The 24,842-nt window shown below is 40.1% G+C and overlaps 1 protein-coding gene across 2 annotated transcripts in view; it reads left to right on the top strand.

The window, feature by feature from the left end:
• Positions 1 to 3,140: 3,140 nt before the first annotated feature.
• galnt18a (UDP-N-acetyl-alpha-D-galactosamine:polypeptide N-acetylgalactosaminyltransferase 18a) overlaps positions 3,141 to 24,842 on the top strand; it is a gene marked incomplete at its 3' end in the record, with an annotated part of 247,101 nt that continues 225,399 nt past the window's right edge. For both annotated transcript variants that reach the window (XR_013771649.1, XM_079256126.1), the window contains exon 1: positions 3,141 to 3,549. Coding sequence is in view for 1 of the 2 variants with exons in the window: in XM_079256126.1 (XP_079112252.1) it covers positions 3,306 to 3,549 (244 nt within the window). The remainder of the gene's footprint in view (positions 3,550 to 24,842) is intronic.

Raw genomic sequence — 24,842 nt, 5'->3', positions numbered from 1 at the left:
TGCTACCTTGGAAACGTATGCTATTGTCCAATAAACTGGAGGACGCAAACATTTCTGACCTGGTTGGAATTTCACTGGTGTATTTAAAAAAAAAAAAAAAAAAAATCATATGTATAATCTTTCTCAGCATCTTTCACAGTTTCTTTTCTCCAGTAACGTCTAAGCAGAACACCATGTCAGGCTCGTTGCTGCCTGCCAATGGTGATGTCAATGGCAATAAGTGGTTTTTAAGGGATTATTTGCAGATTTTTTTTATTAATTTGCAAATTTATTAATTAAGGAAAGCCATTTAAGATATTGCATCTTGTTTTAGAGAGGGTTCCATTTTGATCTCAGTGTAGACCTTTCCAAAATGCGGCTTTATTTTCATGATACCACTAAAAACATGTCAACCAATGTGATATTCCACATTCAGGATCAAAGTGCACATGAAGGGAATCACTGCTCAAACATTTAACTTCATCAGACACTTTTTATTCCCCAAAATAAATGCCTTAAGGTACAATGATCTTGCAGGGACATATAAAGGCAAAGTGCCTCTACACAAGCTGCCACGCTGTCCTGTCAGCTCCAAGTGAATGAAAGTAATGATCATTCTGTCTATTCATCATGAGTTTTTCATGAGAAGCAATTTTGGTGTGTATTTCTGACAAAGCCACAATGTGGAAGTGTCATTTTTTTAAGCAATTCATCCAATTCACTTCCACAGCTGTGTGCACGTGCATTACATGATGACAACAATCATGCCTCCGCCGCAAGTTGGAAATGGACTAGCGTGTCTTTCTCTCTCTCTCTCCTTTGCTTCAAGCGCTGCGAAAATCAATGACGTTTTTTGCCATCTTTGCCCAAAATGAGAGAAAAGATAGAGGAGACATGACAAACTGTCAGCCAGTCAGTCAAGACTGAAAGCAGCGGCGCTTAATATTTCAGATCTAATGCATAATTTATACCCTGGGCGAGTCGGCTGAATCTGCCAGAGTGCTCTTGGGTGAACGGTGAGTTTTCGATTCTGTGCCACGCGTGTGTGCGTCTGTCTCAGTGTGTGTGTGATTGGAAAAGCAGTGGATGAAAGACAAAGATGAAAGAAGCAGCCTGGAGGCCATAACGGTGAGATCCATCTGTTGGTGGTGTGAAGCTCTGAAGTTGTGAGGTATAGGCTCCGTCGGTGGCCAATGATCAGACGTGTGTAGGTATGTGTGTGTTCGTTTAAGGAAGTACGAAGGTGCGGAGCGGCATTTGGACAAACCCTAATTGCAAAGTCATGATACACATAACTTTTCTATGAGTTTGAGTCGCTTTATATTTTCCTTCCCCAACTCGCTAACATGACAATGACGTGATGTAAGTAATAGTAAGATTAAACAGAAGGCAAAGCAACTCTTGAACACTTTTTATTACTAGGATTTTATGTGGTCAAGCAAAGATCTCATGGATAATTTATAGGGGTGGGAAATCAAATTGTAAAAATAAAAAATCGGGATTTTTTGCTTCGCAATTTTAAAATTGATTTTTTTTTCCAAATAAATAAAAATAATTCATAATAAAATGTTTGTCATTTTTATTTATTTTTTTTTTTTCATGTCTTCTTGGGCATTATAGCAGCAGAATGATGGTTGGGTTTATGTTTTGTTGACCTAATTGAAATCTAGAAAAATGACCAGCAAAAAAAACAAAAAAAAAAACAAAAAAAAAACACGTATACCTTTTTTTTTGTTTATTTTTAGTCTACAAAAATCAGCAATTTTGAAAAATCGTGAGAATTGCAATTTAAATCGAATCGGCACCTAAAAAAAAATCGGAATCGAATCAGGACTAAAGCTTATTGTCACAGCCTAATAATTTATAGCAAAAGCAGCGCTGCAAAAAGAACTATACGTGGCTGAGGTGGGCGCCAGTTCTGGCCAAGCTAAATGTTTTAAAAAGCAACTCGAAAAAACACAAGAGATCCTTTGCCTTGTTCATTCTGACTGAATAAGCTATGGGGCACGTTCAGAATGACCAGAGTGTTATTACGCGGTGTGTAAAGTGTGTAAAAATGACCCAGCGTCCTGGAAGCAAAAGTTGTCAAGTTGTAGCCTTGAGACACAGCTGGGAAACAACAGCTCCAGAATTGTACGTAACAAATATCACCGTGTCATCAAACAAAATTACATTGTGCTGCTACTGATGCATCTCCCCTTTTCAGTCAGGGAATCGTCCTCAGCAACAAAAGGATACATGACTGTGCTGATTTTTAAATAAGAAGAACAATCTAATCAAGTTCTTATAAGACAGCTTTTAACGTGTTTATTTTTATAAACACCTCCAACAACTGATAGAGGATGAACCTAATTATCACCATTCAACGTCCTTTTCTCCTACCATCCGACCCCCACTTGCTCTATTTCTCTGATATATTAATGTATAAATATATGACAATATTGCCGTCTCTAACTTATTTCTACTTTTTTCCGCAGGTCTTTTTGAATAAGTGCAATTGTACATGATGATCTGTCTTTCCTGTCGTCTCCACCCCAACCGGTCGAGACAGATAACTGCCCTCCCTGAACCGGGTTCTGCTGGAGGTTGTCTTCCTGTTAAAAGGGAGTTTTTTTTCCTTCCCACTGTCGCTGCGTGCATGCTCAGGATGGGGGATTGGATCGAAGTCATGACTCGATGCAATCAGTTGGTTTCTATTATAGGCAATGTATAAACTGGCTTGGAATGATGTGTATGTAAAGTCACAACATTGTTGTGAAGTGGCGCTATACAAATAAAGCTGAACTGAAATAAATCCATCTATCTATCTATCTATCTATCTATCTATCTATCTATCTATCTATCTATACTTTACACACGCACCCACACACTCCTGCTTGGATGCATTAGTCTCGTTTACCTCCCCCCCCGACTTTATCGAGTCAATCCATATCTAGATCGATGCACTTCAGCTTCCACGCATTACCCTCCTCCCCTCCGCCCTCCACCGTGTGCTCCAGTTGTGGCCAGCAAATCCCGCCTTCTTCCCTCCTATTGGGCTCCTGCAAGGCAACCGGAGGGAGGGGGGGGTGCTGCCTTGCGTTTTACATCTTTACATCGGCTGAGCCCAGCGTGACTCTCTGGCAGGACTCTGAGGCACACAGTTTTCTTTCTGCCGTGGAAAGCACAGGAGATGCCTCGAGCGCGAGCAGAGCGCGCGGAGGCGAACTGAGCCCGTCGCGAGGCGTCTCTGTAGTTCCACGTTTCTGTTGCGCGTCTTCTGCCTCCCCTGTCCACCTGCTTGAGCGCGCGAGTCGGCATCCAGGAGCCCATGGAGGGATGTCGCGATGCTGTGCACAAGGAGAACTAAAACTTTGGTGTCGACATGCGTGATCCTGAGCGGCATGACCAACATCGTGTGTCTCCTGTACGTCGGCTGGATCACCAACTACGTGGCAAACAGCGGTCCCAAAGTTGCCGAGAGCGGCGGCGAGGCGGACAGAAAGTTGGAGGAGGACAGCAAAGGTGAAACACTGAGGATTATCGAGAGGTTGGACCGGCTGGAGAGCGTCGTGAACGAGCATATCAAAGGTCAGCAACCCCAGCAGCAGCTTTGTTGAAAGGGTGATGGAGCTGAAGCAGCTTCCATAGAAATCCATTTATTTCAGTTCACCTTAAAACCCATCAAAAGCTTCATCCAAGTGTGTTTCTGTTACTTTTTACAGCATGTTTCCCATAAAATGAGCAATATTTGGCTTATTTTTCAGTTTACACACTTAAAGTTGGGGAAAAAAAAGTTGCAGGCAGAACAAGAAATCAGAAAGTGACTTGACATGTGATAGAACCTGCAGCACCCTCAAGTCCTCTTAATGATTTCTCCAAGCCCAAGGTTTGATTTGGCCACACACGGGTTTCCAATGTCTTCCTGCTCCAACACTAATTAATGGCTCAAATTCATTGGATCCTGCAGCCTATTAAGGTTCTGCACAATGACTCGGTTTTGTGAGTCTGGAGTGTTGGAGCGAGAAAACCTACAGGACGTTGATTCTTGCAGAATTGAATTGAGAAGCACTGCCTTACTCACTTTAAAGATGAAGAAAGTGTACTTTCTGAAGGTGCAGCTCCAACTGAACACTTATTAAAGTGTATCATAGTAATGCGAGTTAACGATCCCCTCCAGACATGTTAAAGGGCATGCAAAAAGTGCAGCCAATTACCCTTACCTCCTCTGAGAATTTCTGAATATGTGAAGAAGTGTAGACACAAAAATCGACTCTTCTTCTCTGAAAAGTCCAGCATGCGCACAGGAGGTTTGAAACATTATCTGCAAACTTTCATCTTCTGCGTGTTCATGTGGAAAGGAGTGTTGTGTTGTTGGAGGAGAAGCCGCTGAAAGCCAACAATGGCTGATTTTAAACGGTATAAAAATGTTTCACCGCAGCCGATCCCCTGCAAACAAAAGTCTTCTCTGCATCTGTTGCAGAGAACTTAAAAATCCTGCAAGTATTTGTCAGAAAGGTTGTGGCATATTGCTTAAAGCGTAACTCTGCCAGTTTCCCATATCAGAGTTTGTTTACAGAGCTCAGGGAGTGCATGTAGCAGAAAGAGGGGGATGTGAGGGTTGGGAGGGGGGGGGGACTCTGTAAGATCTGATAGAGCTTTGTCTTTTGGATTGGTGTTGTGCAGAGATACAAGAATTCATCTTTGAAGGAGGCGAACTTCCCCAGATATTGTGTGCTGTGCTCTGTTTAAGGCTCATCAAGTGAAAATAACACTTGATTGTTGACATCTGCAGATGAGTTTTATGTCTGTAAGCAAACAGATAAAACATGTATTTATAGAAGAATACCTGTGTACCTTTACTCCTTAATCAGGAGCTACACTCCCCCTCGACAGTTTGAAAGACGCCTAGCTTTACCTGCACTATGTGGCGCAAAATCAGTAGCTAGACCCTTTTCCCTTGTCGTTCCCTGGTGGGGGAATGATCTTCCGAACTCCGTTCGATCCAAACCGAAGACTCACCTTTTCAATGAGTATTTCCGCACTAAGCTTACCTCTTCTACCCGTCAGAATGAATTGGAACTGATAAAGCTGCGTGGACTTACACACAAAACAGTGATATTGTGTGATGAAATCATGTCCTCGTAGTCAAGTAAAGGGACCATTTTTAAGTAGGAGAAGGGAAAATGAAACTAAATGAAAAGCATTGCACTGCCTGTAGCACTACATGGCAACACCAGTATCCAACTGGATTCACAGCAGTCTGACCAGCACTTATCTGCCATCAAATCAAATCAAATCAAGCTTTATTTGTATAGCACTTTTCATACAAAAGCATATCAAAGTGCTTAACATTAAAAAATTAAAAACAGTTTCACATTTAAAAACACACATACACACAAGCACACCACCCAACCCTTCCCTGACCATTCATGCCAAAATAAAAACTAAAAACTTTAGGGTTCTGTCTCTGCATCTGGCTTGACACTGCCGATGTCCCCTACTGTTTGATTTCTTGCTTGTGTTGTTCTCACTCTCAGATGTAAGTCAGTTTAGAGAAAAGCTAAATGACTGTAGAAAGGAGAACGTTGATGTTTCAGTTGACGATGTTGCTAAAACGAATCTCTTCACGAGCTTTCTGTGTAGCTGCTCCATCAAGTTTAAGCTCATATTCACAATGATTATTATTAATGAATTAATTCAGCTCCATTAAGAGTTTCAGTGTCTAATTTGAGCGGAGTAACAAATCCATTGATAGTTGGTGTCCTACTTTAATGCACTGTTCGTGTTTGCATTATTGGCCCATTTGGGGCCTCTGGCCAGTTTTTAACCTAAATTCAGAAACCAGATTAGGTCACAGCTGGACAAGCTTCTACAGATGTCTTCATTAGGATGCTGTGGGGAAAAAAAGTAAAAAAAAAAAAACACTGATCAATTTTGTTTCATATTATGGAAAGATGACTTTCTTCATTGATGAAAATGTTTCAGTGATGCCTGAACCAGAGTAGTATTTCCCTTTCCTGTCTTCTGGGCTCTTCATGTTTAATTAGCCTCCTCTGAGCAAGACGTTGGTGAGTCAACACAAATTAGGAAGTGGAACAGACACTGTCTGTATGGACCACTACATGGACCCGTGCACGATCCACTAACTACACGTAAGCTGTTGCAGAAATGTGCTCTCTGCGGCAGCAGCAGGATGGTTAAAGCTGGGATGCTCTGCAGTGAGGTCTCGCCTCGAATGCCCCGTAGTCACAGCTCCATTCCCTGGAAAGATAAGAGCCATGTTATATCAAACATATCAGAGAAAGACTGATGATCAAGGATTAATTTTCTGTTTCAGATGAGCATGCCGAGTACTCACCCCTAATCAGAATTAATACAGAGTTAAAAATTGTGGCTGAATTAATTCTGTTGAAAAGAAAACAGATCTCACGGGAGATTGCCCTACAGGCAGACATCGAACCATTGCACTGTAAATAATGTAGATTATAGTGATTTGATTCATGTTGAGCCAAGAAAGAGGAGACTTTTTTGATCATTTTTTGAGTGCAAACAGATATGAAAACACAGCTTTTTGATCACTTTGCTTTTGGTTTTATTGCCTAGATATAAGTAGGGAATAAAATCAGCCTTAACAGACTGTAAGAATTAGACTTTTAGGACAAAATCCAACAGGTAGTCATTAAGCTGTTACATTGACTCTAAAGTGTCGGTGTCAATTAACATGTCATTTTATCATATTTTAACCTGAAACCATTTGATTGCAAAGCAAGTAATTTATGTTGTGGGAGACCAAAGGTCTCTAGGATGTTATTACACCCCAACGAAAAAAACTTTAACGTTCTAATAGCTTTCTGGTTTTGTATTAATAGCGAAGCTGCCAGTGACATAACCTCTTTGATGAATTCAATTATTAACTAATCCAACTGGTTGGATTACGTCTGGGGTCACTCTGGGTGGTGCAAGAGTTGGTCATATTGTTTTAGTAAAAGTAAGAGAGATAACAATATGAAATTGAACTAAATTCGACTGAAACATGCTGACTGTCTCACCTTTTCATTACTTATTGGCTGTTCCCTTCAGAAACTGCCATAGCCAATCACCTGCCTCCGTCTAACCATTTGCATTCCTTTCTCTTACACCAATTAATCTCATGCCCTCTTTCACTAGATCCATATATCTCCCCTTTAGTCCTCCTTGAGGACTCTTGCCTGGAGTTCCAACCTCTGCCTCCCTCCACCCATATATTCACTGTCCCTCCGCTATAACGGCAGTCAGTGGCTTTCACCACTAACTTCCTGAATCGATTTCGTTCACAACAGCCTGATTCAAATAGATTTTAATTCCGTTCAATGCTAGAGGTAGCAAAATGCTGAATGGTTTAGAGATGAATGTAAACCAATGGTGAAGGAAGAAAGAATAAAGTTGGTATTATCTTGACGAGACATCCTTTCACGTGTATGCTATGATCTCGCTGATCGGTTTGTCACACAAGGGTAGGGTCACTGTTGTCTAGGGGTGGGAAAATCGAATCGAAAAATTGAATATCGGGATTTTTAGCTTCACAATTTTAAAATGGATATTTTGTTAAACAGTTATTTAAAATAAAATAAAATAAAATAATGCATTATAAAATCTTTGACATATTTATTGTTTTTATTGATCTTTTTACTTGTCTTCTTGGGCATTATAGCAGCAGAATGATGGTCTGGCTACTGTGTTGTTTTTTCCAAATTGAAATAAAGAAAAATGATGAGCAAAAAAAGTTTATTACATGTTTTTTTGTTTGTTTTTTTGTTGTTGTTTTTTAGTCAGAAAAAAATGATTTTTGTTTTAAATCAGGAATATCGAGGAATTTTAAGAATCTCAATTTAAATCGAATCGGCACCCAAAAACATTGGAATCGAATTGGAACCAAAGCATATTGTCACAGCCCTACTGTTGTCAGTGGAAAATGAAACAAATGAACAAAATCAATCTCAAAGTTTCACGACTTGATATCAGATTACTCAAATTTGAATCCATTCAGATCAATTTATCCTTTTTTTTTTTTTAATCTGGCCCTGGCCCAAACTATCTTGATCTGCCTCTCTGACTTTGTCTATATAACATCTAACAAGTCCTGATATTCTGATGTACTCATTCCTTATCATATCCATCCTTGTCCCTTCCCAAGAGAAGCTCAACATTTTAATCTCTGCTTCCTCCAGTTCTGTCTCTTCTTTATTCCTTTCTCCCAACCACAGCCTTATACTCCTTTTTTTGTTTAATTCTTGCTGACACTTTTCTCCAACTCTTCAAACCTGCTTGAACATGTCTCTTCTTCTCTTTTCCACATCCTGTTGCTCTGGATCATACTTAAAATCCTCCACCTTCATTATGTCTGCTCTCTCTTTGACTTATCCATGCCACTTGGGTCCCTCTCATCCACACACATACTCACAATAGTTATAGGGAAATTTGGCTTTTTGTATGATGTCAGAATGTATAGATAATGCACTACTAACCTTTACAGAGTAGCTTGATTTGACTATCTCTGAACATTTGAATGCACATGTGCTACTGTTAAATGTTTAAGTCCATAATGACAAACATGCTGTTCTATGATGACATAATTAAAACCCAAAAGAAATGTCTGAACTATGAAAAGACTAATGATGTTTAGCTTCAGTGGCAGCTTTAAATAGTCCTTTTCATCATCCTGTTCACATCTTGACACCATTAGACTAAGATGGAACCAAACACATGAAAGCTATTGAGACTTTAACACTTCTATTTTGTGGTATACCCACCACTGTTGTTGGCTTCTCTTTTATAGTTTTAGATGACGGAATTAGCATTGTATGAGTCTGCTTAAGCTAAGTTTCCACCAACGGGTCCGGGTCAGTATGGGACTAGTTGATATGCATTTTTTCTATATCCAAAGGCAAAATTTGGGATGTGTGCCAGGATGTTTAATCCAAGCGGTCCTACTTTTCGTGGGTCCTTCTCTTGGGGCGAAACTTTGAGCCACACTTACACAAGCCCTAATTTCATTCATTCATTCATTCATTCATTCATTCTCCTAACCGCTTAATCCAATTCAGGGTTGCAGGGAAGCTGGAGCCTATCCCAGCAGTCTTTGGGCGAAAGTCAGGGTACACTCTGGACAGCTTGCCAGTCCATCGCAGGGCAGGCCCTAATTTGTCCACTTTAAATGGACCATGGTCTGCTTCCATGGATGATACGGGTTGTTTGGGGTAGTATCAGTGTGAACTGGAATTCTGGGGCAGACCAAAGATCTGAACTGTGGTCTGCTTGAAAAACCGGGAGACTCCGTTAACTTGCAAGTTAATGTTGGTGCAGTTTGCTTGCAGTGTGAAAGCAAACGGACCACCAAGTGAACCAAAGAGAAGAAGGGATGTTGGACGCGTTTCAGAGCCACTTGCTGAATGGCTCACTGTCTTCTATTCTATTCTATTCTATTCTATTCTATTCTATTCTATTCTATTCTATTCTATTCTATTCTATTCTATTCTATGACACAATATCTTCTTGGGCGTAAGTGCTGAGTTGTGGACCCCCACCCCATTCATAATGTCAGTGCTCTAAATTTCAACCGAAAGTTTAAAAGCCCCAACTTTTAGTGAGCGAAGTAGATTCTGTTTTGGTGTAGCTAATCTTCATCCATCACCTTTTCAGAACTATACCTCCACCTCTATAGATTTTCCTACATGTGTTCTGTGTTGTCACTGCAGATCACAACGTCATCAAGCAAACAAGAAGGGGTTCTTAGCTGATTATTCATCATTTAGAAAAAATGTTAGGAATCCATGCTCATGGAAGCTGTTTTGCTCTTTTTATGTGAACTTGTTGTTTCATGAATCGTTGGCTGCTTTGTAAGAATATTCTGCCTGGAAACTGAGTCAGAACAGTCTCAGGGCTTTTTTTTTTTCCCTCTCCTTCATCTGCTCTTTTCTGCCATAATGAGTTTGTAGCGTCGTTGGTGGTTTGTTGAAGCGTCTTGATCTAGAAAACAGCGTTATTCTCTTGGCAGATCAAACATACAGCCTTTGACTTGACATGTGACAAAACCAGTTTGTCAAATTTTTCAAACATTGAGAATCCACTTAAAGTTTATCTTGACTTTATTCTGCCATCACAACTACATAAAAAATTAAGGCCTATATTAGTTTATGTACAGTGCAGACTGATCAAATCAGTTCAAATGTAATACAGATATATTCTGGTCCTTGGGCCATATTTTGTCTGTGTGGGATGAAAAAAAACTTATTAAACAGATGTATTGCACCAATTTGTGCACTATTCTCTTACAAGTGAGAGAACCTGAATTGAACATGTTTTCTTGTTTACAAAAAGATGAAACTTGTACTTTACTGCATGATCAGATTTACACCAGCATCAGTATTTTGTCATGCAGCAGTTCAATCTGGACCCTCCTGACTGCAGCTCATCTGTGCATGGTTGGTATGTTGGTATGATGAAAGCGTGCTTGTCATTAGCATGGCGAATGGCAGACTGATGGCTTACTGAACTGTTCAGAAGAGCTAATACAATCTGCATAGGCTGCGGGGTTACAGCGGGTGAGTAAATTTAGCCTCAGGAGTGCTCACCACACTCTTCTCCTCCACTCCACTCGGTCCTCTGAGCCGGTGCCAGATTACATTATCATCCAGGGGCTGACGTGTTCATGTGTTTATGCTTTGTTACTGATACAAGAAGACCAAACTGCAGAGTCGGCGTGCAGGTTTGAAATGAGGTAATGCTATGCTAAGTACGGAGCAGAACAAATATACTTCACTGATGCTACTTTCTCGGGCGTTGACATGGCGGCTGACTCACTGGATCTTCAGTTTTCTGGGGAAAAAAAAGCAGATTGTTGGGGATTCTGAGCACTAAATGTTCCTGCACTCCTGACAGAATGTTTTTGACGTGATGGTTCATATGTTTTCAGCAGATCCTGGCTGTCGTCTCATGGCCTCAGACCTTCTGAACTGAACACTTTAGATGGAAATCAGCTGTTGGAATGATGATAAATGACTGATCACAATTCAGATAATCAGAATTACTTTTCATATATCATATGATAATTGTAAGTGTTCAAATAGGGCTGCAGAATCGAACAAAATCAAATATCAGGATTTTTTTGATTCACAATTTTTAAATACTTTTTTTCTAGATAAATAAAAATAATCAATGAAATTTTTTTTTTCGTTTTTGTTGATCTTTTTACTTGTCTTCTTGGCCATTAGCAGCAGAATGATGATCTGGCTACTGTGTTGTTTTATTTTTATTTTTTTGTTTTTAGTCAACAAAAGCCAACAACATCGAAGAGACGTGAGAATCGCAATTTAAACTGAAGCGGCCCCCAAAGTTCAGTCCTAGTTTACATCCCTGTTGTTCAGTTGTGTGTTTTGACTTTTTATACTGCTTCTATTGTTAAATTCTGAAATTGTTTTATGCCGTTTGAATGAGCAGCTGATTTCAGTGACATGTCTTTATGTGTGTCTGACAACATGTCTGCCCCCCCCCCCCCCCCCTCCCTCCCTCCCCCATGTCAAAGCATGTCAAAGCTGTCTATGTGTTGCTCCATGAGTTTTGTCCTGATGCTGCACACAGATGAGCAAAGTTCCACAAGCGAAATATTACCACTCGTCATGCTCACAGATGCAAATGCTCACAGTCCAGCAAGGAGCATTCAGAGTATTTCTTCTGCTCCAGAGTTATTTGAGAACTTAATGTTCACGACAGGAACAATTCAACAAGCTGAATCTGACGTTGGTGTCGGAATTGTTGTATTAAAATGGATTCAACCTTCTTTGGAAGTTGTTTATTTTTTTCACGTCAGCATCGTAACTTCTGGTTTGTTGGTCTTGGTTGGCCTTCATGGTGCTATATCTATTGATGCATTGATTTGTCATCATTTCATCACTCACAGTCTGATGACTGAGGCTGTCCTGAAAAGCAGGTGGACATAAAATATAAAATAGTCTTGTTGTTGCAAGGGTTAAAGAAATGTTGCAAAAGTTTAACACGCTTCTCAGCACCATCTGCAACGCTTTTAATGTTTTATGTAAGAGAACTTTGAATTGTCTCGTACATAAAATGTGCTGCACATATAAAATGACCTTGCCTTGGACATGCAGTAGAAATAGGGAAATAAAAGGGATATATGTAATGGTTATACTCTAAGTGTCTTTAAAGAAAGCTACATAATGGAGAACAAAATGACTGATTTAAGTAATAATGCCTCCCTTATTGAGTGATGAGCACTTTAGGGGTCCATGGGGAAGAAGGATTTAGTTATAGGCTGGAATTTTCTGTTTGGTTTCCTAATCAGAAACACGATATGGCCTGGTTCTGCCGGTATCAGGTAGCTCCTCTGATTGGTGATGTGTGATATTGTCAGCTTTGCTGAGGTGGACATTTGATGATCCAGTGGAGATTTGGGACACAAAGCATCACACACTTCATCACATCTGTTAGCGATTAAAAAACAATATGGATTCCCTTTACTAAGTCTTTGGTCACCTTTTCATGCGATGTTGTGTGTTTGATCCGTGTTTCCTTCCTGCCAAGTGCACATCTTATTTTTAGTAATCTCTTTTGAGTCGATGTAAGTTGATCCATGCTGACAGTCAGTGTGGCGGGTGCAGGATGGACTTCTGTGTGTGTGTAAGTCGTGTGTCTTCCACATCATCAAAGATTCATGGCAGTAAAATGAGACTTTGGACGTCCCTGCCTGCCTATAGAACGTGTGTATTAATACATAAAACGCAGACACAAGTTGAAATCTCATGTGACCCAGTAACATACAGGTACAGATAAATGTTGGAATGATTTTTTTTTTTTTTTTTGGCCCTGCTTTTTATCCGCCAGTTGTACTCTATGATGCTGGAAGATAATCCTGCATGATATAATGCCGTTAAGAGTTAAACCAAGGCACGCGCTTAAACACTGATGCATGTGGACATCAAAAGCTGCTGAATTGTTCTGTCAAGTAAAGGGTTGCATATTAAATCAAGGATTACTTCTGTTCCACTGAATGTTTCAACCCTCTCCTTTTCGCTTGCATCCGAGCTCACTGTACTGACATTCAGAGCGAAGGTGTGAGGAAGGGTGTTGAATTTTCACAAAGAATCTACTTTTATTTTTGGTTTTGATCTGTCATATGAAGGTGTGCAGCTCACAAATGCAGAAATATGGCTTACTTTTTCAGATTAAAGTCAGATGATGTGTTGGGCCTGCGCTCTGTAAGCATGCAGATGATTCACGTACGTTTCAGGGGACATTTTTAATGCAAGAACCAAAATGAACTTCTTCTACCACAAGTCCAGACCTGTAACTTTTTTTGTTAAAAAAATAAAAACGATTGAAATGTCATATCAGCTCAAATGTTTCCCTAAAAAAAAAAAAAATCCAAAGTTTGTTTTATTTTCTTGTATTTTGTGATATCATGGCTATGTTGCTCATTGTCATGCTGATAAGTGGCAACCAGACTTCCGTTTTGGACATTAGATGCTTTAAAGACTCACTGTGTAGCTTTTCGACTTTTAAAATATGCATTTTTGACCCAGTTTCATGGCGCACCAAAATTCATTAAGCAAATTTCCGGGGACGTCACTATACAACTTTCTAAAAGGGGATGCAACGTAACGTTTCACTTCACAATATATTAAGGAACCGGCCGTTTTTAAAAAAGCAACGTCACTGATTCAGCGAAGAAACTCAAGAGTTACCGTAAGATCATTGTTTGCTAGCTGGAGAAAGCTAACATGTCAGGTAGGATGCAAGATGGATGCCGAATTAGCCGTCAATTGGGGGCAGTGATGGGAAAATGGCTGAAGGTCTGTAGTGTGTCTTTAGTGCAGTGTGTAATGCAATCAAAGGTCAATGACTTTACTAAAATAACCAATATGTTTTTATTCTCTTAAAATGAGCTACTTATGTCTGCTTGTTGTGGGTACGTATGAGCCTCATTTCCACCAAGGTTTCCGGTTCAGAACTTGACGGAGTGCTACGCATTTTTTTGTGTGTCCACAAGTAAAAACTGGGAAAGGTATCAGAATATGTGACCCATTTTAAGATTTTTGGCAATCCTATCTTACCGATATGCATAGCAAAGCCTGACATGCTGTTGTCCTTTGATTGGTTTTAAAAAAAAGAAAAAAAGTTACTTTCTGTGCTCAAACAACCATTGACATCATGTTTAAATATACCATGAACTTTAAACTGTGTAAGCCACGTGTCAAGAATAAAGAGCACAAACTGCTGGATGTCCACCATTTTCCCCCTTTGTTTCTTCGTTACTACGGTGGCTGTGAATGGACAAACAACTCTGTGTATGAAGTGAGAACCCTCTGAGCTTTAAAATTGCAGTACAAACTTTGTTTAACAGATGCTAAAACACACACCTGAACCTACTTTCACACAAGCATGGTAAGATTGTTACCCCAATGGAAGGGTCCCAAAAAAGTAGGAGGGGCCTGATTGGCCATTCTGAAACCTTTGCTAGTTTTTGCCTGTATGCAACCAAGCCGTACTGACCTGGACCTACTGGTGGAAATTAAGCCATAGTAAACACCAGCCCAGGGTGTGATAATAAAGTTCCACTTCAGTGAGGAATCACATTGCAAATGTTCAACCACCTGCAGGATAACATGGTTTTCTATGACTAGTCATAAAGTCATTTGAGGTTAAATAACACAAATGTGTAAAACTCTTTTTTTTAAACATTTAGTTTCAAATTGATGCCTTTCTTATAACCATATTTAATTCAACATATGTAAACTTGTTTGTTCCTTTTACTTCTATTGTTGTTTCAAACAACATCTTTTCTGCTGGTTGCATCTAGAAGTCAAACCTATCTCGATTTTGTTTCAGTTTTTTTAAATTCACCACACGGGTTGAAAAGAACTGTTCAAATCCTTTTATGATCTATTTTACAGGAAATCGATGTAGAGGTCTGCAGCTGTTTCCATCTGTTTCTCTTAGACAAATCCAGTGTTAGCATGTAATATTGGTGGCAGAGCAGATGGGTGATTTAGCTGGTATACAACCTTTTTTCATGATATCACTTTGCTGGCATTAAAGGATGGACATAAACCACATTTAAAGGCCTGTAGTAAATGTTCATGTGATTTTACACATTTACTGTTAAATTAATAATCTTGATCATTTAAAAATTGGGATTGTTTCTCTGACTACAACTGTACCAAGAAAATGAATAATCATGACATCCCTCGCGACAAATCGCCTTCAGCCTGATGACGTGAAGAATGACGGCGACACATCTTAAGCAGACCTTTTACTGTGAGACCAAGTGAAGGGTATTTTCTCCAGCCCTTCACAGAGAAGATGATAGGCAGGCTAAAATGATGTCAGCAGGAGCACATTGCAGCTGGGCTTTCAATAACTGCTATTCCCCCCCCCCCCCCCCCCCCCGATTGCCTCCACATCACAGTTCATGTAATATAAGTTCAGTTCACACGGGCTGCCATCCTCCAAAGCTGTCATTACATGATTTAGGTCCAGCTGTGGCTCTTTACCACTTCAGCCTTCACTTATGTAAGGTGTTAAATTGCTAGATTTAGTTTTTCTTCTGACTGAATGTGCAGCATGCATGGTGGCAAAAACTGACAATGAGAACACACAGGGACACTTTCTGACTCATCTGTCTCCGCATTTGACATTTGCTTGTGATTTCAGACCAATCCTCTGCAGATGATGCAGTTTTCTGCAGCACGGTTTACAGATCTGGGGGGGGGTGGTAAACGCATAACTGAACGAAAAGGAAATAGTACAGCAGCAAGCAGGTGTTTTTAAATCAGCACATCACACGGGATGGTGTGACTGAAGAATTCTCACCAAAAGCTCCCTGGAGATGGAGATCAAGGCTGAGTGGGAATCAGAGATCCTCAACATGAATAAGACACATGACGGATCAAGCTCTTCAGTATCACCAGCATCAGTCAGGAAGCCTACATCAAAGATTATGTTTACACTCGGAAGCAGCCCATTCAGTGCATGCAAGCTGTCTTTAATCAAGAAGTACACGATAAAACATCAGCATGGGGACTCTGCTGAGCTAAAATCAGATCAGACAGCAGCTCTGCCCTGAAGAAGGCTGTTTGTGTGGGATGTGACTACTTCCATTTTTGGACATAAGCCTTACGAATGGATCTTTTATTTTTCTTTATGATATAAATATATATTTTTCTCTATAAGTGAACCCTGGATCTCTTCAGTTTACACCTTAACTGTACTACCATCATCTTCAAAACCTTTTTCTTTTCAGAAAGCATGTCTCTTAACTGTGTTCCAGTCAGATTTCAAAGCTCCAGCATGCTGGCCTTACATGACTGTTCGGGGTCTCATGCCTGAACCAAACATTTTTCCACCAAAGTGTAGCTTTTTGTTCATAATTTAGCCTTTCATCCACATATAAATGCAGGTCAGAAAAGGCTGCCATGATCATAACATTTACATTCATCTAATAGTCTTTTGCTCTCTATTTTATGCTATTATTAAAATCTCAATGATCTCTTCTGGCTCTTTGTGTTTTAGGATTTCTAAGCATGAAATCACACAGGAGTGGAATAATGTGGAAGTACATTGTCTCTGAATAGGGTTGATAATCATCATTTATGTCAACCACAATCATAGATAGAGATGTTTAGAAACTCAGTTTGCCGTGATGAAGTCTTAACGGGGGAAAAGCTGTGACATTTGTTCTGATGCATTTCCACTGCTCCTAAGAGACATACGAATGAGTCAAATTATGATGTTTTTGTTGCCATATGCTGCAACAATTGTGCACCTACATGCATGCAAGCATGAGTCAACCAAGACAGGACGGATATCCAAAAATAAGTCACTTTAGCAACATGAAAATCAGAGTTTTTAAACTCTTCCAGCGAGGTGAAGATGGAAACGTGTGTGCTGCAGAGGACCTCATGTCCATCACTGAGATGCAGCTAAACAAGCTAAATCGACCAAACCATTACTGAGACGCATTGCAGCTTAAAATGGATTCAGGGCTGCACAGTGGCGTAGTGGTTAGCACTGTGGCCTCACAGCAAGAAGGTCACTGGTTTGATCCTCGGCTGGTAGAGGTTCAAACGGTGGCATGTTCCTGTGTATACGTGGGTTTTCTCTGTTTACTCCGGCTTCCTCCTACTGTCCAAAGACATGGATGCCAGGTTGGCTGGTTTAGGTCCGGGTGTTGGACGCTGTGATGGACTGGTGACCAGGGTGTACCCTTCCTCTTGGCTAATGATTACTGGGATAGACTCCAGCGACAGTTAATTGGACTAAGCAGTTAAGGAAATGAATGGATGGATATCCATCTGGTATTCTTTGTTGGTTTTATTACAAGGGGAAATTACTGTAAGAAAATATTGATAAATCGAAATATCACAATATATGGGGCAATATTATATCAATATTCAAAAGCACCATCGATTTTATTAAACAAGCGATCTTTACTGGAGGCAGATTTTTGTTTTTTCATCTTGTACATAAAGATCAGTGTTTTCCTTTATTCTGCAGTGAAATGTCGATTCTCTGTTCTTACTCAGTAAGTTGATGTCAAGCATGCAACAGCGTTCAGTGTTCACTTCTAGTAAAGAAAAATAGTTAAATATTGTCTTGCTTATAGTTTCCTGATATATCGTAATATATCATTTTGTTGGCCAAGTATCGTATCGCCCCATTTTTTGCCAATGCGCACCCCTAATCAGCACGTTATCTGAGATCTGAACTTCAAGAATAAATGACTCCACTCAGAGAAACCATGCTAATTTCTTCAGGACATCTTGGACGTTTGGCTGTTTTCTGTCTTTTTGCTATGAGCGTTTTAGCCATCTAGGCTGAGATGAAGTTTGAAAATGTCATGTGACTTCACAGCTGAAAATAGTCATTACATGATGTTCAGTGTAAACATGTACCTAATAGGAAACAATCTAATAGGAAATATGAGAACAAAGAGTTACGCACACTTTCTCTGCAGTTTTGCACAGTTAGTTACTCTGTCCTCTCTCTGCTGCTGCTGCCTCTTCTCCTCCTTTCACCAGATGTGGGAGGGTGGATATTATTAAGCTAGTGTGGAATAAAAACGCAAAGCAAATCATACTGGAGACAGAGATAGAGCAGAATCAGGACATTTTGACATCTTGGTTAATTGTCCAGGTAAACGAGGACCTTTGATCACTTTACTGTCGCAGAGAAAGACATCAGGAATTCCAGCTGAAGGAGGAGATGTGTCAAACTGTAGCCGCTGCTGATCATCTCTTACTCAGCAATTCTAAAGTTATTATCAGATAGAAATATTTCATTTATTTTCTGTAAATTTAAGAAAATTCAGTTCATATATGCAATACAATTAAATGAAAACTCAGATAGTGACACAAATATTTGCACAAATACACAAATGTTTGCTAATTACTTGGATACATCAGTGACTTCATGTCTGCATTATGTATCTGTAGGAACCATGCAACAAACTCTTTACACCAGAGTGCAAGAGTTTATGGAAAACGTCATGTGACGTGTGTTGCCCTAATTCGTTTAAATGAAGATCCTTTCAGTTTTAAAATGCTCTTTCAACATTTAAATGAGAACAAAGTCTAAATTTCAATTAGAGATTAATATAACATGACACTTGAAAGCAGCTCACACAATGTTGAGACAAAACAAGGGCATGGTTAGAGCAGGGAACTGCGTTGTTGTCTTGTTTTTTTGTGTCACACTCATAAAGAAACATAATAAGAGGAATTTTATTCCACCCAAAAGTAGAAACTGCACCCTTTTACTTTATGTTTTCATCATCTTAAAAATATCCAGCTGGCAACAAATGCCTGAATCATTTTCTTTTTGTTCTGCATTTATACACAGAGAATAGTTTCTTTCTTGCACGTTTTGATCTGGGATAGAAAATAAACTGGAACCTATCAGTAAGAAACATAAACAGCCTCTTGGCGTTTTTGGCCATGCAGACACAAGAATTATCCTGGTGATATATACATTGTTTTTATCCAACAACTGGCTTTGTGGATGCAGCTGACACAGCACTGATATGAATAATCCCTTATAGGTCACCAGAAAAGTTATCCTAAGTCTTAATTTGCAGCCTGCAGTTTTAGTTCATCTGGCGTCGAAAGCTCATTCCAGGCAGCGGAAGTCGAGGGCAGACTTTTTGAGACTGAGACAGTTCATTTGCCTGCTCAGGCTCTGCTGCACACCTGCAAGTTAACCATCATTAGATTGTGTCAAGAGCTTCGAAAATCCACATTTATCCTTCTCGCCTGGTTGATCCCACCTGCTCAGAGCATTGGGGGGGGGGCTCTGTGCTCATCTCTTTGTCGCCACTTAAAGAATTACTGTGGATCCATAAATTCACTACAGAAATGTTAAACTGTCAAATGGAGTTGGCAAACTGAGAAAATTTAATAAATGGAAACTTAATTTTGAGATTAATGTTTTCTGTATGTGACCTGTGACGGACTGGCAAACTGTCCAGGGTGTACCCTTCCTTTCACCCAAAGACAGCTGAGATAGGTTCCAGCTTCCCGCAACCCTTCATTGGACTAAGCGGGAGGATAATGAAAAAATAAATGTTTTCTCTATGCATGAAAAAAATGCTCTTAAATCAAACAGCATATCAGTCTCTACAGTCATCAAAGTCCTTCCACTCGTAGCTGCATTATTAATGAGTTATTATTGTGTATTGTATACACAGAGTTTTACAGATGTGAAATGTGATGGTTTTTGTGATGTTGTGTGTACAAACCAACCACTGTGTCAGGTCCATCTTATTACCGGGTCATCAACCCTTTTTGTCTTTAGAACTTCAATTCTGTGTTGGAAACGTTCCTTGGAGATGTTGCTTCATAATGACATGAAGCATCTTATAGTTGTTAAGGATTTAGTGGCTGCATGTCCACGCTGAGAGTCTCCTGTTCCACCACATCCCAAAACTGCTCTCCTGGACTGAGATCTGGTGGCTGTGGAGGTGTTTGGAGTACAAGTGTTGAAGAAAGCAGTCATGTCACAAAATTGTGACTTGGTGCATTATCCTGCTGGAAGTGTCCATTGGAAACCGATGATGGACATGGTCAGCAAAAATACCCAGATTGACTGTGCTGTTTAAGCCATGTGACTTTGGTACTAAAGGGCTTAAAGCAGGGACCACCAATCCTGGTCCTCAAGGGCTGGTGTCTTGCAGGTTTTACCAAATGTCCCAGCTGCAACACACCTGATGCAAGTAAATATGTATTTAGTAGAGATGAGCAGAGCTTTTCTGAGTCTGAGACAGGAGTTTACCAGCAGGGTCACTTGGAAAACCTGCAGGACACCGGCCGTCCAGTACCAGGATTGGTGATGCCTGGCTAGAAGTGTTCCAAGAAAATGTCCCCTTAAACCGCCACTCAATCTGGATGGATCCATGCTTTCATTTTTGTTTCTACCAAGTTCTCACCACCATCTGAAATAGTAACTGATCAGACCAGCCACATTTTTCCATCTTCTACTGTCCTGTTTAGTCAGTCTTTGTGAATTGTAGCCTCAGTTTTGTGTTCTTCAGCAGCGGCACCCAGAGTGTTCTTCGCTGCTGTAGCCCATCTACTTCATGGTTCAATGTGTTGTTTGTTCAGATGGTTGCGTGTGAAAATCCCAGAAGATCAGCAGTTTCCAAAACACTCTGATCAGCTTGTCTGGCAACCAGTAACCAAGCCAAGTTCAAAGTCCCTTTCTTTTCCATGTTGATGCTCAGTTTGAACTTTAGCAAGCCATCTTCACCATGTATTTATTTACTTTTCCTTGGCCGATTCTCAGCCAGATCTTTTGCATTGGGCACTAGAGGTCTCACACACACACACACACACACACACACACACACACACACACACACACACACACACACACACACACACACACACACACACACACACACACACACACACACTTATAAGTTTCAAGCATTTATTACAGGTTAAGAAATAGGTTGTACAATACAATCTGGGTTCTGTTGTCAGACAGAAGTGGGCCAGCTCAGGCAGTCTGAATCCAGACTCCATCTCCCTTGAATGTTTTTATAATGTTGGTTGATCTGCACTCCTGCCTTCCAGCGCTCTCCATTCCTTCAGCTGGTTTACCGAAGAGCGCTGGAAAGAGACGAAGGGTAAAGGGGAGTAGAGAGGGAGAATTGATAGAAGTGAGCAGGATAAAAGGACGCTGTGTTGCAGGAACTTCACAACCTTCAGATAGAAGAGAGTGGAGCGGCTTGAGCTGAAAAAGAAGGTTTAATCAATCTAATTAAAAAAACTGAGCATTTCCAGTCCAGCATTTCTCCGTTTTTACTCCTCAGGAATTTGTAAGAGACTCGTATCAGATTCACAAACGCATATCACACATATGTAAAGAGAAATTTATTAAAAAAATAATACAAATGAGTACATGAATAAAAAAGTTAAAACATAATGGATGTATTTTCTTCATTAGCGTGTGATTGGTCGATTAGCTATCTATGTCAAAAACAGATCTGCTTAGTTAGGTGGCCAAACATTGTAAATGGGAGTAAACTTTTTTCCTATTTAACATATTCTATTTTATTATCTTTACCAGATGTGATTAAAAAAAAATAGTTTAATAAGGGGACAACATAAATCCTAGCATAAGAGCTGTGATGGTAAATTAAAGGAATAATTAAGCCTGAAAATGTTGCAGAAGTTGTCTCTAAAATGGTACACATGCTTTTTATTAAAACAAATGAACTGGATGAATGTTAAAATGGCCTTTTATTCATTTTACATTACAAAAACAAACAGGCCTGCATATTAGCCATCAACCTCACGTTAGCATTAATCAGAGGCTCATTATTCAGAAACGTCTGGACTAAAACCTATTCGACAAAAATCTAGTTTTAAAAAAAGGATTTATCAGAGGGACGTCACAGCAATCCTAATATTGGTTTACAAATGATGTAATGTGCTCTATATGTTAAAGGACGTTTTGCATTATTTATATTTCACAAAGTAAAGAGTTCAGACCTGATGCAGACATTAAATTTCAGCAAAAGCCCGGTTACGACTGATTAGCTTATTGAACTTCGCTGGCACAAACCAAATCCCCTCAGTCATGCTTATTTTTATTTTATTTAAGCAGCTTCCTTTCTAGCCGTCCATATTAGACACATAGTGCAGGTACTTTGGTTAGAAATGCAAAGCAGGCTCTTGAGCTCTTTGATGGTCCTTTGAGAGCTGTCTACACACTGCTTCATTAAAGAAGAGGACAAGGCTTACGGCGGTCAATATCCACCCTGTCGATTTACACACATGAAGACACACAAATACACACACACACACCCTCTGGAGATACATAATGGACTTAACCCTTACCACTGAGACTGTGCAGTAATTTGGGAGTTGGCTCTGATGTGCATGCTGGACTGTGAACGAGTCGTGCACGCAGACGCACACTTCTTTCAAAATCCAAACGCACCAAAGAGCAAGCTGCTAACTCAGACACTCATGCATACTGTTATAAACCTGTATGTTTGTGCACTCTGGTTCTCCAGTCAATGTTTGCCCTTTTTACATGTCGTTATTTGCAGGAGTGACTTTCCACAGCATCAGGCTGCACGATAGCCTGCTCCTATTTTGCACATGGCGCGTCCAACATGGAATATAACACTTAGTGAAGTTGCCACTGTCACTCACAGCCTCATAAAGTTGTCATCTGGGCGGCTGCATCACGTCTGTTTTTGAAGCAATGTTTGTTAAATCGTTGTCACACTGTAGATTAACTCTTTTATTAGAAACCAAGTTGCTTTTGCTCGTAAAGAGGGGTGGAACTGAGTAACCAGAAGCTCATTGGACTCTTGGATTCTGCCACATGGGCTCTAATCTCATTTTAATTTAGGTTTTAACACAGCATGTTAGCTCATTGACTTTTTAACTAATAGGTCTCAAAGGGTATGGACTGTGTAGTTATAGTTCATCTGGTCTCTTTAGACTTTTTTCTACTCTATTTTTCCTCTTTTGCTCTAATGAACTTTGGAGCAACTGCATGTCACAATTCATCCTCAAGTATGTGGCTGATTGTTCCTGCGAGGGCTCTGTGGCTTCCTGAAAGTGGCCACGGTGCTGTGCTTGATGAACTTGCGTGCTTGTGTCACCGGTCTTTCTTGGAGATTAATGTGGCCAAAACCAAAGACATGTTTATTGATTTTTGGAGGGAGCTTTGTCCTCCAGCTCCCTGTGTGATTAAAGAGGCAGCAGAGCAGCAGTAAAAAAAAAAAAAAAAAAAAAAAAAAACCCCTTTACACTGTTCTAGATGATCAGTCGAATTATATATGGTTTATGTGCATAAAGTAAATCTGCTTTTTAATTTTTTTCCTTTTGAGGAAAGCTGGAGCATTGTGATACAGTTTTAGTTATTTGCTGTGGACCTATAGGAAAAAACTGCGTAAAATGTTCAAGCTGACTTGGGTTGGACTTGGTAGTCTTCAGCAGTTGAGGACAAGGCTATTATACTGAGCTCAGCGCCTTGTTTCTGTTCTTCCAATCGTCTCTTACATGCCGAGATCCAGCTGCTTTCTCAGGGTAGGGCTATTGTCTCCCAAAGTGCATCAGCAGCAGGTAAAGATTGGCTTTGTTTATCTGCTACTGCTTTTAACAAGAATGTTATGACAGTCTGTGTTTTTACGACCAGTTAAGTAGACCAATACAAGATGTTGTGTGGAGTGTACTGCGTATTTACTTTATATAGTGATGTATATATTGTATTTGATTTATGTATGTTTACAGTTTATTTCTGTCTGTAAACCAAATAGCTTCTAAGGGACATTAAAACCTCACCTTACTGAGCCTCACAGGCCGGTGGAGTGCTGTATGTTTCTACGGCAAATAGCCACACTGGGAGTGTGAAAGAAACCAGTGGCCTGCCCACATAACTTAATTCCAATAGTAAAAACTGCTTTTGAAAAGCTCAGTGTCTTTCAAACATAGTTCATCACAGTCTGTCCCTTATAAGTGAGCTCCAGTTTGTTCCTGATAGCAGATGAGGATCTTGTGTGTGTGTGTGTGTGTGTGTGTGTGTGTGTGTGTGTGTGTGTGTGTGTGTGTGTGTGTGTGTGTGTGTGTGTGTGTGTGTGTGTGTGTGTGTGTGTGTGTGTGTGTGTGTGTGTGTGTGTGTGTGTGTGTGTGAAGTGGTGCAAAGTGCTTTGTAAAACCCCTGAGCTTAAAAAGCTTTTTGTATGTGTAGACCATGTACGATTCCCTTCAGTTGGGAACGTTTTCTATGAAACTATCTCCAAGGTCACCCACTGAAGTTTCACCTGAAATACCAGAATTTTATCTTGGGAAGTTTCTTTTTTCTGGTTTTTCATATTTTTGGATGTGATAAAATGAAAGCCAAAATATTTCTAATGTTCCAATATCTGATCTTAATGCCAGTATGCACTCACTGGCCAAGTTATTAGGACCAGGTTTGACTTCCTTTTGTCCCAGAACCGTTTAAATTCTTCATATCACAGATTCTACGAGGTGTCAGAAACATTCCTCCGAGATGTTGCTCCATGTTGACACATACAGTTGCTGCAGACTTCTTGGCTGCCCATCCATGATGAGAATGTCCCGTTCCACCACGTCCCAAAGCTGCTCTGTTGGATAGAACTCTGGTGACTGTGGAGGCCGATGTCTGCATGCCTTGTGTTGCTGTAAGCTGATTGGCTGTTTGTGTTTACAAGCCGTTAAATAGCTGTGCCTTATAAAGCAGCCAGTGAGTTTTGTTGTAACCACTCATATATTCCTGTAGAGTTCTCTTATGTTATTAGTCAGTGTTTTTTTTTATTTTTTTATGGTGTTCCCATTACAGCCGAGAGGCTC

This window comes from Telmatherina bonti (genome assembly GCF_933228915.1).
Source record: "Telmatherina bonti genome assembly, chromosome: 2".
Lineage (NCBI taxonomy): Eukaryota > Metazoa > Chordata > Actinopteri > Atheriniformes > Telmatherinidae > Telmatherina > Telmatherina bonti.
Note: the sequence above shows the minus strand (reverse complement) of the source record. Positions and strands in the feature narration are given on the sequence as shown.